This window comes from Ursus arctos, unplaced genomic scaffold (assembly GCF_023065955.2).
Source record: "Ursus arctos isolate Adak ecotype North America unplaced genomic scaffold, UrsArc2.0 scaffold_33, whole genome shotgun sequence".
Taxonomy (NCBI): domain Eukaryota; kingdom Metazoa; phylum Chordata; class Mammalia; order Carnivora; family Ursidae; genus Ursus; species Ursus arctos.
The window spans coordinates 22,105,509-22,117,708 of NW_026623019.1; the positions used below are offsets into that span (position 1 = coordinate 22,105,509).

The 12,200-nt window shown below is 44.7% G+C and overlaps 1 protein-coding gene across 3 annotated transcripts in view; it reads right to left on the reverse strand.

Moving 5' to 3' along the window:
- FRMD3 (FERM domain containing 3) overlaps positions 1 to 12,200 on the reverse strand; it is a 295,847-nt gene that overhangs the window by 52,347 nt on the left and 231,300 nt on the right. For all 3 annotated transcript variants that reach the window (XM_044391132.3, XM_026518786.4, XM_057305659.1), the window contains exon 13: positions 5,812 to 5,936. In XM_044391132.3, the coding sequence (XP_044247067.2) occupies positions 5,812 to 5,936 (125 nt within the window). The remainder of the gene's footprint in view (positions 1 to 5,811; positions 5,937 to 12,200) is intronic.

Consider the following 12,200-nt stretch of genomic DNA (forward strand, 5'->3'; position numbering starts at 1 on the left):
CCTCAATCCAACCACCTGGAAGACACTCCTTTATGAACATTCTGGTGTCTCCACTGTGCTTTCGCTTTGCTAGCAGGAAGGTGTCAAACACTTTTAACTCTTTAGTTTTTTCTACCAACGGGAAGAAAGCATGGTTTCCTGCCTATTTATTTATGCCAGCCGGCCCCGTTACTCTGGTAGACAAGAATGATGTTCACTGGGTGTCACTAATTGCCAGCCACGAAGTCCCACATGATTAATGTTATTCACTTTCTTTACCATAGTCCAGCATTTTTCTCGAACAAAAAATACACTCCACCACGCATTTTGCTGCCTACACTATGGAGACCCTACCTCCGTATGGCAAGTGATTTTATTCAGATTAATGACTCCTTAAAATGCCACTTTTCCCCAGAACAATTCCCACTTTCAATTTTCTTCTTCTCCCGAAATTTTCATAAGCTCCACGTGACACTTTGCAAATGGTTTGCCCATTCTCACGGAAAGTTTGTCCTAGCACGAATCTACTTGGATCCTGTAACTGAGCAACTCCGGGGTAATGCTGAAAACTTTCCTGTTGCCTAGTGGTGCCTAGGAGCTGATTTCGTTTTTTCTCTACCCAGACGCCGCCAACTTCAGAGCTAATCCTCCAGCTGTCCTGTCATATGAATGAATGCGGTCACCCGTTCTCTCAGAGCGCCACTGGGAGAATCTGGGCAATAATGCTCTCCACAGCTGTCTTTGAGAGGCATGAAGCTCTAGGAAGAATAAAGAGAGCTTGTCAGACAAATGAGTGGTTATAACCCTGGAGAGTCATGATGGCAGCACAGATGTGAGACGAGGTGCCAGGATCTCCCCAGGACCTCACAGAGACTGTGCCTCCAAAGGTCAGGGTTAGGACCTTGTTTCTTCTCCCAACTTGATTTTTTAAAAAATTCCTAACCAGACAACTCTTTAAACTCAGACTTCCAACCTTGACCTGTTCATGGATCCAGTTCCAAAATGTGTGATTTGAAACTCATCAAGAATCGGAACCACTCTACAGGGCTGGGGAATAGTGAGGTCCAAGTGTCCTCCACTCCATGTCTGAAGCTCAGCAAAGCAATGCAAAGTATGTAACTCTCTCAATGGCTCCAATGTCTAAATGAAATCATTTTTGCTATTGACTCCCTGTGTGATACTGACATGTCACTTAAGCCTTCCTGTGCCTCAACAGTCTCATCTATAGAGGCTGAATTCGGGGGTGGCTCAGTTGTTAAGCGTCTGCCTTCGGCTCATGATCCCAGGGTCCTGGGATTGAGCCCCACTTTGGTCTCCCTGCTCAGCGGGAAGCCTGCTTCTCCCTCTCCCACTCCCCCTGCTAATGTTCCCTCTCTCCCTGTGTCTCTCTGTCAAATAAATAAAATCTTTAAAAGATAATAAAAAATAAAGAAGCTGAACTCTTCACTCTCAGAGTCTCAGAGACAAGGGCAGAACCTGGACAGGAAGTCCACAAGCTGCTCACCTGAGGGGTAAGCAGTGACCCCGTCTCAACAACTCTACCACTTTACTAGCTTGGATGCACTGCCTCCTCCCTAGTTCCGCTCCCTCTGCCTCATTCAGCCCTTGTTTATCTATTTTCTGGTCTTATACAATGGTTCCTCTGTGATCTCTGTGCCTCCAACTCAGAGATTCTCAACCAGGGAGCAATTTTGTTCCCCAGGAGATACCTGACAATACCTGGAGACATTTTTGGTTATCAAGATAGATGGGGTACTACTGGCATCTACTGGATAAAAGCCAAGGATGCTACTTTACATCCTGCAATGCTCGAGACAGTCACCAACCAACAAGAAATTATCCAGCTTAGAAGGTCAATGGTGCTGATGTTGAAAAACTCTGCTCCAGGCACAGCTGCCTCGAATCTGCCCTCTCTACACCACCAATGATAAAAAACATAATTCCAATCAGGCCATTTCCACGTCTGAAATCCTCCAGTGCCTCCCAAGTGTCTTCAGGTTAAAGTCTAAACTCTCCTAGCAAGTCACAGAGACCCATCATGACCTGGTCCTTTCTTAACTTTGCCTTGCCTTTCACTTTTCCCCTGACCTTTCTTCCCCAAAGCCACACCAGCAACCAATGCAGGTAGACCAGACCACTCACAACTCCCTCTGCCTGCCAGTCTCACCCACCCATTCCTTGACCTACCAATTCTAGGTCAGACACTCTAATCAGACTAAAAGGGAACAAGATCCTCTCCAGGCAGCTTGAGGCACTGATATCTCATGAGGCACTCAGAAAAGTGAGCACGCTTTCCATCAGCAGAGGCAGAACCTACTCGGCACCTCTGTGATTTCACTTGTCTCCCCAACAGGCTGTGAGCCTTCAGGAAGACATTGTCTACATTATTATAAAGCCACAACAACCTGCACGTGCTAAGTGTGGTCAACCAGTTGTATCGGTTGTATTTGTCACAGATGTTGCATCAAGGAATGAAGGAATTAGCTTCTTTCAGTTTGGCTCTTGTTCCGACAAAAAAAAGTACGAAAATATCAAAATACAAAGATGAAACTAAATTCATCACATTGTATGTGCCAGGAAAGACAGTCCAACCACAAAGGTGGAGATATCATTGTTTAAAGCTGTGGTCTCTGTCTCTCTTCTCTTTATATACCAGAGAAATACAAAGCTATAAAATAAGTATTTATCCCTATGGATTGTCTAAGTTCCATTGCCTGATACTCAAAGACAAGACACTTGGAGCAGAATCAGACTCTAAAATAGTAACAGAGATACGATGGTATCAAGAACACAGCGCTAGGTTCACTGTGGGAATCATAACTCTGAATTTCATGGGACCTAAAATGATTTTGCTCTCTTTCCGTAGATCGAGAAGGTCATTCCATCTATTGGACACTTAACAATACTGTCGTTTTTACTTCTTTTCTAGTCGATTCTATATCCTGGAGATTGATAGGATTTTCTTGAGCTTCAAAACCCACAAGATGTTCCATAAGGGGACTGCCTAATAAAAAAAGTTTTATTAGACATTTATAGAGCCATTTTGGACTTTTAAGAGAGAAACCTATCAGTTTGACTTTATAGCTGGTGAAAAATTTAAGATTCTTCTTTAAAGTAACTGGAAAAATTGAAAAGGTGGCTTATGGATTCTTATCACATGTCATGAAAAAAATTTTTTATTGCAGTTAATTATAACGTATGTGTTTCTTGTCCACAGCATTCGTGTTCAAGTCGAGGTTAGGATTTAGCAATAGAACCTCTTTATAGAAAATGGAGCAAAATGGCTTTTAATTGAATGGGGTAAAGGTCCAGGGGAAAGCTTGCCCATCTCCCTGTTATACCCTGGAGGGTGACTCCTGGGGTCAGAGTGGCCTGACTTCCATATTCCCCATGGAATCTCTGTTCTTATCTAGGTTTCCATCTTTGTAAACAAGACACAGTCACAACTCCAGAGTTGGGTTGTTCCTTTTCCCTTCCTCTTCTCCATTCAACCTGGGGAGAATCATGACCCCCAGAAAAAGGGATTTCCATTAAACCAAATATTCCAGGTATAGGAGCGTGTAGGGGTCAAGGGCAACCCACCCAAAATGTATCACGGTGCATATTGATTTTTTTGAATTGAAGCTACTTGGTAAGCAACCAGTGCAAGGACCCTCCTCTGTCCCACTAAGAGCGGGAAACAAATCTGCCTTATGAAAAACACCCTCCCCCTAATGAGAAGTAAGAAGATATCCTTGTCAGGATGCCTGGGTGGCTCACTCAGTTAAGCATCTGCCTTCAGCTCAGGTCAGGCATCGGGCTACTTGCTCAGCAGAGAGCCTACTTCTCCCTCCCTCTGCTTATGAGCTTGTGCGCTCTCTCTCTCTCTCTCTCTCTCTCTCTCTCTCTCTCTCGGACAAATAAATAAATAAATAAATAAAATCTTAAAAAAAGAAAAAAAAAGACATCCTTGTAACCAGAGATAGGGACTTCAAAGCCAAGAAAGCTGTAGAAACAAACCTTGTTATTTTTTTCTAATCTATTAGACCTTAGCCTAAAGTCTGCTTAGAATTCCCACTGGGTGTTATACGCAACTAATGAATCATCGAACTTTACATCAAAAAGCAGGATGTACTGTATGGTGACTAACATAATAAAAAAACATTAAAAAAAAAAAGAATTCCCTCATAATTAAAGTTCCCAAACACCTGTTGTCTTTGTCCTGTCAATTCCTCCTAAATTTATTGTCTCTTCGTCTAAAATGTATACAAATTTCCTGCTTTAATCATTTCTTTAGGTCTCAATTTCACTTTGGGGCCTCCGTGTGCACATAATTAAACTTGAGGGGTTTTTCTCCTGTTAATTTGTCTTACAGAAGTTAAATCTTGGTCCAGCTGAAAGACCTCAAAGAGGAAGAATTTTTCCTTCTCTACAAGAGGAAGCCCAGAAAAATCACTGGGGATCAGAAATGAAAGCCACTTTTAGCACAGTTGAAAAATATACAAAATCAGAGAGGGTGCTGGAAAACGGACAAGCCACAGGGACCCAGAGACCCTTGGGCTAAGAAAACTAACTTAGCATGGAACTTACACAGCTAGTTGTTAAGGCCAAGAGTACAGGCCATGCGTATACCAAGACCATTCGTTGTCATTATCTTGTGGCTCAGCTGGGGATAAGGATGTCTCCTGGGGCCCCACCCTTTCTGCTTTGCAATGCTTTCCTGCCACCCATGGCATTTGGGGGCATCTAAGCTGTCCAGTTCTCCTCCTAACCATTAAACTTCCTTTCAGGGAAAGATTTACTAAAATTACGTACAGTTCAGTGTGAAGGAGCTGCTGCTACCTCTCCCAAGGGTATTTGCCTCCCAAGCCATACTCGCATTACAGGCTTACATCACGCATTACAGAGTTCTCCCCTGTGGACAGAGCTCTTGAATCGAAACTGCAGGTGCAGGAGATCTTTTGGGGACAGAGAGACCCGCCCTCTTGAAACTGCCCAGTATCCAACTTTTAGATGATGGAACCAAGGTCACTTAAGGAAAAGCATGTTATGTTTGTGTTCAGGGTTCCACTAACTTTATTTTGAGTGCATTTTAAAATATACTTGGAAATTCATGTGTGAGATTTGCCTCATGAGGTGTCTCCAAAAGCAATGTGGGGAGAGTCTTCCCTGAAGAAAGTCAAGTCCTCAAAAGCAAAAAAAGCCTAGATGCACATACAGTACAGTCCTTAAAAATACGACAACTTTTGGGTTGAGGTGGACTGTCTGTATTTTAGCTTGTATCAAAACTATCAGAGAAAGGCCTATGGAAAATGGAATGTAAGTATGAAGAAATATTCAGGCAGAACGGAATGACCCGTATAAGACACTTATGGGGAATTCTTTACAACCACTAATTTAATTATAATTAAAAACTTACCATTCAGTAGAACTTTCAACAGCAATGGAAATGTTCTTGGTCTGACCTTTCTATGATGGTAGCCATTAGCCACATGTGGCTGTTACTCCTTGGAAATGCAGCTAATGTGGCTAGAACTGAATTTTTAATTTTAACGAATTTCAACTTGGTTTTAAACAGCCACACATTGCCAGCAGCTACCCTGCTGGACAGCGATTACTGCTTTAACATAATTTTATAGGACTGCTTTGTACCCATGGACTTTCTCCAGGAGAAACTGATAGAACTCCCAAAATAATGCAGTCTTACACCTGCAAACAGCTTATTTACTAGAAACAATTTATGACTCATTCCATCCCCCACCCCAACCATTATCAAGGTACCCAGGATGGGTGCCTCACTCGTCCCCTCAGGGTAAGCCTGTGATGCCAGCTTCAGGAAGGAAGGGTACTTACCCTCACCCAATGGAAGTTCCTCTTCTTGCTCACTGGGGCAAGGCAGCAGGGGCTGCAGGGGCTCCATGTTAATGATGAGCTGTTTGTTCAAGGAGTAGGAGCTGCGGCTCTGCGTCATGTTGGCTCTGAAAACAAACACAAACCAGAGGGAATTGGTTTCCATTGCGAATGCCAGCCCCTCTATCCTGATCCACTATCCAAGTTGGGAGCTGTCTCTAGACTCCCACAGTGGAGTCCCACATAACACTTAGGACATACAGCCCTTTTTAGGGTTCTGACAAAATGTCCATGTGTTCTAATATAACACAGTGAAAGAAAAGATATTTCCCCATATGTCACCAGACAGAGGCATACCAGGTGACAACACGGGCATCGAAAAAGACATGGGAGGCAGGTGTCACTGAACTAGATACACAGAAAAGTGAATGAAGGGCATGGCTCAAAGTAATTTAACAACCACCAAAAAAGCCAAAAACGAAAACATACCCCAGTCAGACAGCTTCAAGCTACCTTGCCGTTGCTGGATGTCCAATATTTAATATCTATGGTTAATACTCCCATTCAAATGCACACCCCTCTCACCAGCCACAGAAGCTCTGTTTCTGAAGGCAGCATACACGTGGTCTTGGCTGCGAAGGACAGCAGATGGCAAGGAAAATGTACGAATGTCTCGTTGAGACTATGGCTGATAGCGGAAAGCCTGTCTACACTCCCTGCTGCAGGGAGACCAGCTGTCTGCCCTGAAGGACAGGGAGGTGGGGCATCTCTAGAGGGTGTTTCAGCATCCTTCCCCTCCTGTTTCCTATCAAAACCCAAACCAACGCACCCTTCAAAGATGGTGTCAAATGTCTCCTCCCTTTTGATGCCCCCCTGGATGGCCCTCACAACACATTTTCATTCATTCATTCTCTCTCTCTCCCCTCACACTACCTCCCTTCTTTCCCATCTCATGGCATTTGGCACCTCTGTCTCTCTGTCATTACTGCTGTACTAATCAGCACCACCTTGACAAGCACCTTGAGGGCCGAGACTGATCTATCCCTTCTGGTGTGCCTTACAGCAACCCCAGAGGTATCTTATTAAAGGCTGTTCACATTTGAAATTGAAGCAAATTGAATGCAATCCTGGCTTGATATAAGTTGCCATTTCAGATTGGCTTTGGTGTTCCCCAGGTTGGTTATAGGACTGTCTTATAGCCCAGGCATTTCTGTTTGGCACGGGACAAGGGAAGGAGAAGAACCTGGTACCCTCCACAGCTGGCACTGGCTGGAAAAAAAATTATGAAGACTTGCTTAACCATGGAGTCCTGGCCTTCATTATTTCCCCTCTACAACCTCTTTGCAGCTGGTATGTACGCACTGGATGGTCTGCCTTGTTCCGGTGAGCCATGGTCGTTGCATGAAGTCACTCACTCTCTAGAACTATGATTTTCAGACTTTTTGATGGAGACCCGCACTAAGAAATGCATTTTATATCACTTCTCTATATACATAAGTAAAGCAAATGTTTCATGCAACAACAGTAACTCTTGTTATGTGTGATTCATTTTTTCCCCCATTCTATTTCATTTTGTTTGAAGTGGTCTATTTTCATTTCATGAGCCATTAATGTGTTACTGCCACAGCTGGAAAGCACGTATCCCATGGAGGAGACTGATGGCCAACGGTCCTCTGGGAACTCTAAGGAGGGGCACCTGACCCTGTTGTGGAGGAAGGGAGAGCCAGGAAGGACCTCTCAGGGGAGGTGATGCGTGTGGCACGTCCTGGCAAGCATGGCGGGGCTGACAAGGAATGAAATGGAGACAGTGTTTCCTTGCACAGGGGAGGGGAGGGGAGGGGAGGGGTAAGGAAGAGAGATTAAAATCTACCATGAGCAGTTTCTTCCTTTACTGTGAATGGCCCTCAGTTTTTTGAGCTTTCATAGGATTTCCTTTGGCCCTGCAGCCTTCATGACCATGATTCTAGCTCTGCAAACCACATGTCGCCATGTTTGTGTGGACCATGGAGCTTTCTGACCTCTGCCCATTTTCCATTGTTGCACGAACAATCTCTCTGCCCCACCTCTGGCCGCCCATGCCAGCTGACTGGCAGCAGGTCCATCCCCCAGAAATTACTGCACATCATCAAGGAGGGCCTGTAATGAGCCTTTATGGAGGATCTTTTGCTCCACAGCAGCCCCCCCCCACCTGGAGATATAAAGCATCCTGCCACCTGCCCCCCTCCACTGCCAGCACTGCGACGTCTGCCCAGTTGCCCAGTGCGGGGACAGGCTGAGCTCACCAAGTGGGACCTCACAGGTGTGAGCCTGCTGGGCACTGGCTGGTCAGGACGATGCCAGCTCAGCACCCATGCTCCCAGGCTCCTGCTGTCACAGTGTAGCAGAGGCCAATGGCCAGGGTCACGGGGGGTTAGGGTCTGCTTAGGGTTAGGCCAGATGAACCACACGGTCGATCACAACCCTGGAACTCTCCCGTTCTATGATTCAGAGGTGAACCCTGCCTCCAGATAAGTACAAGACTCAGATAAACCCAAAGGTGGACACGGCTAGCGTTTCCTTGGAGCACAAAGAAGCCGGGGCTCGAGACCTTGGTGCTGGGTACGGGGACAGCCAGAGGGTAAGAATAATCAAAATTAGAATCAAAATGCACGTCTCCCACCCTTTCTCTACCAACCTCTGTAGACCACACGTTACCTTTTCATACCTCTCTCCTTGCAACCTTTTTAAAGGTGCCTGCTGATCCTGGTTTCATTTAAAGCAAGAGCTCACCAGCAGTTTTACTACTAATAAATATAATGCCAGAATTTGATGGCTCCTTTTTGAGTTTACGCAGTGGTTTATATATTTGACCATGTTTGTTTTTTCTCAGGATACCTGTGAAACAGGCAAGAAAAATACCATATTCACAGATGAGGCCACTGAGACTCAGTGAAGTCACAGAACTTGACTGAAGATACTTCAGATAAGCAGACTCAGATCATCTGATTCTCAACCAGTGCTTTTGCTGTGCTTTCCACTGCCTTCCTGCACTTTCTGCAGGATTTATCCTGTAGTGTCCCAGAGAGGACTTTGTTCACTACTGCTAATATCTTGCTCTCTGGCCATATGAGTTTCCACTGTGTCGGGTGGTCTTCTGGAAGATGTGCCAACATCCCAGTCAGCTCCCCAAACGCCCTTCCACCTGAGCTCCTGATGTAACAGCTTCTCTGGCTCGAGTCTCCCCAAGCCAGGTTAGGGTCTGTGCCGTGATTCCCATTCTCAGAATCCACCAGTCAACAGATACCGCAAAATGCCTGACCCACTTAGTACTCAGCACAGAACTGTTTTCTAATGAAACAGTCACTGAGAATTCTGTTGAGGTAAAAAGGTTTTCTTTGGAAACTGTAAGGACATTCGAAGATTGGCTTCAAAAACTGATGGCATAATATAGAGCAACTAATACAAGGCTCGTGAATTCCTGCACCAGTCCTTGCAGTGAAGCAAGTGCTGTTGGCCTGTCGTCAAAACTCCATCTGAAGCAGCTTTAATGAGAACATGTCTGTTAAATTCTAGCTTCCCATTTTTGGATCAGAGACAGGAATAATATCATCACCTCCCATTTGTATGGCACTTTCTCATTTTTAAAGCACTTTTTTTACGCCCGTAACAAAATCTAGAAGTTGGGCAAAGTAATATTCTGAATCTCATTTTATAGATGAGTAAATTGATGATCAGAGAAGTTAAGAGACTTACCCAAGACCACACAGCTTATAAGCAGCACAACCAAGATTAGACCACACAGCTTGTAAGCAACACAACCAAGTTTGTGACCCCTAGATCGGTGCTCGTTTCAGGTCCAAATGCTAGATGGCTCACACAGCCAGCCCTGGGCTCACCGAGCTGCAGCCTTTTGCCTCACTGGGCCCCTGGCATGAATGAGCAAGTCTCACCAAGCAACCAGCCCAGGAGGGCTTTGCTTGGGGATCTTGTCATCAGCAAAGATCAGTGAGCTAGCATGAGAGTTAGCTTTTTCTCCCTTTGGGAAAAAAAAAAAAAATCCCAAGACAGTGTTCTCGATCTGTGTCATCTCTCTAAACCCACACACCTCAGCAAAAGTAGTAGTCCATGAACTTTCTGTTCTTTGAAGAGTACACTCTCAAGTGTGAGGGAAGACAGCCAACTGTAGCCTTACTGTCCCCATTCTAAAGGAGAGCTCATCTCTGAACACAGCCGGAGAAAGAGGTCATTACTATACTCTCACTTTTGACAGTCACATCAAAGAAGCCAAAATAATTCAAAAACAAGTGCTTAAGAGAAAAAAATGTCCTACCATGCAACTGGCCACTGGGAAGAAATGAGAAATTGCCACTGAAAGTGGTATGTCTCCATGGCTCTGATAGCACTATTGCCTCCTGAGAGGTCATGGTCCCCCAGGGCAGCACCTTGGACAGATCTCAGGTCTCGGAAAATTGCAGGCACGCCGCTGTCGCCCCACACTCCTGGTTCATATGTTCAATCAACAACTACGTACGGACCTCTACTATATGCCAAGTGCTGGGTTAGGTGTTGAGTGATACACAGATGACCAAACAGACACAAGCCTTTTCTTCCCACAGCTTGCTCTGCATTGTTACTTTTTGAGTTTTGAGAGATACTGCCAAAAAACTGAGGACCAGAGAGGTGTCCTGAACATGTGGACTCAACAGGCTTCATATACACATAAAAGGGGTCAGTGGAAGGGAAACAAATAGCATATGAACCAGTGTCTCAAGAGCCTATAGATCCTTGTTTGCAGTAACATCCCTGGGAGATTGTAGAAGATTCCAGAAAAGGGAAACTATAAATTGACTGATGCCTCATTTCCCATTCCCTCTGGTGGTTCGGTCCATTCTGGGAAAAGAGTCCACTATGGCCACTCTGCTCCCTTCACTCCCACAGCCTCGCTACTCAAAATGTGGTCCATGAACCAGCCACATGGCCACCACCTGGGAGCTCATTAGAAATGCCAGATTCATGAATCAGAATCTGATTTTAACAAGATCCATAGGTGATCCCTGTCTAAGTTAAAGTTTGAGAAGCCCTGATCTAGGAATCCTTGATTCCCATAAATTATGCGAATCTCAGTTGAAAAAAGAAATACTTTCTCAAATTATTTCTGATCTCATTAACCATTTATATATGATAACTACGGGATTCTTGGAAAGTCTTACGTATTGGGAATATGAGTCTCTGAAAGCATTATGTTAAAAACGGTTTCCTTCTTTGTGTTTGTGCTGTCAAGAGAACTCCCCAGGTCGTTAAGCGTCTGCCTTCGGCTCAGGGCGCGATCCCGGCGTTATGGGATCGAGCCCCACATCAGGCTCCTCCGCTGGGAGCCTGCTTCTTCCTCTCCCACTCCCCCTGCTTGTGTTCCCTCTCTCGCTGGCTGTCTCTGTCAAATAAAAAAATAAAATCTTAAAAAAAAAAAAAAAAAGAACTCCCCAGCATCAAGCATTTCTATTTCTATTTCTATTTCTATTTCTATTTCTATTTCTTCTTCTTCTATTTCTTCTTCTTCTCCTTTTCCTTCTTCTTCTTCTTTTTCAAGATCAAACATTCACACTTCAAGTTAGGAGAATAAAACCCAAGCAGAGCCCCTGGGGCGTTTCTGCCTCCCAGCTTCTAAGAGAATGCCAGAGGTTTTCTGGGTGGCAAATGTTACAAAGAAAAAAACACAGGCTTAGGTCTGCCACAAAAAAAAATTTGACTTTAGATAAATCTTTTAACTTCTTCAAGACCCAAGTTCCCTTCTCTATAAAATAGAAGCATCAAATTAGGTGATCCTTAAGGTCATTTCTGGCCCTGAGTCTAGGAAAGTTCAAATGATACATTTTATCATTTCCTCTTTTTCATCTCTGCCACACTGAGGAACCACAATTTGTGGTAGAAGAGGGACTGTAAAGACTATTTTAAAAATAAATAAATACGGGGGCGTCTGGGTGGCACAGTCGTTAAGCGTCTGCCTTCGGCCCAGGGCGTGATCCCGGCGTTCTGGGATCGAGCCCCACATCAGGCTCCTCTGCTATGAGCCTGCTTCTTCCTCTCCCACTCCCGCTGCTTGTGTTCCCTCTCTCGCTGGCTGTCTCTATCTCTGTCAAATAAATAAAATCTTTAAAAAAAAAATAAAAATAAATAAATACAAATAAAAGACTAGTGTTATCAAGGAGTAGGCTAGAAGACTTTCACGGTTCTGCCACAGTACTCCAGCTTCCCTAGCCCTCAGCCTTCTCCTGCTTTGAGAAGCAGGAAAGACCACTTCTGCAGACGTGCACATGACAGCTTCCCACTGGGTCACCCAAACCAGGAATGAATTACTCCCTGTACACGTCTGCATGGGAACCTATGCCAACTACAGTCCTGCTCCCCTGTGTGGG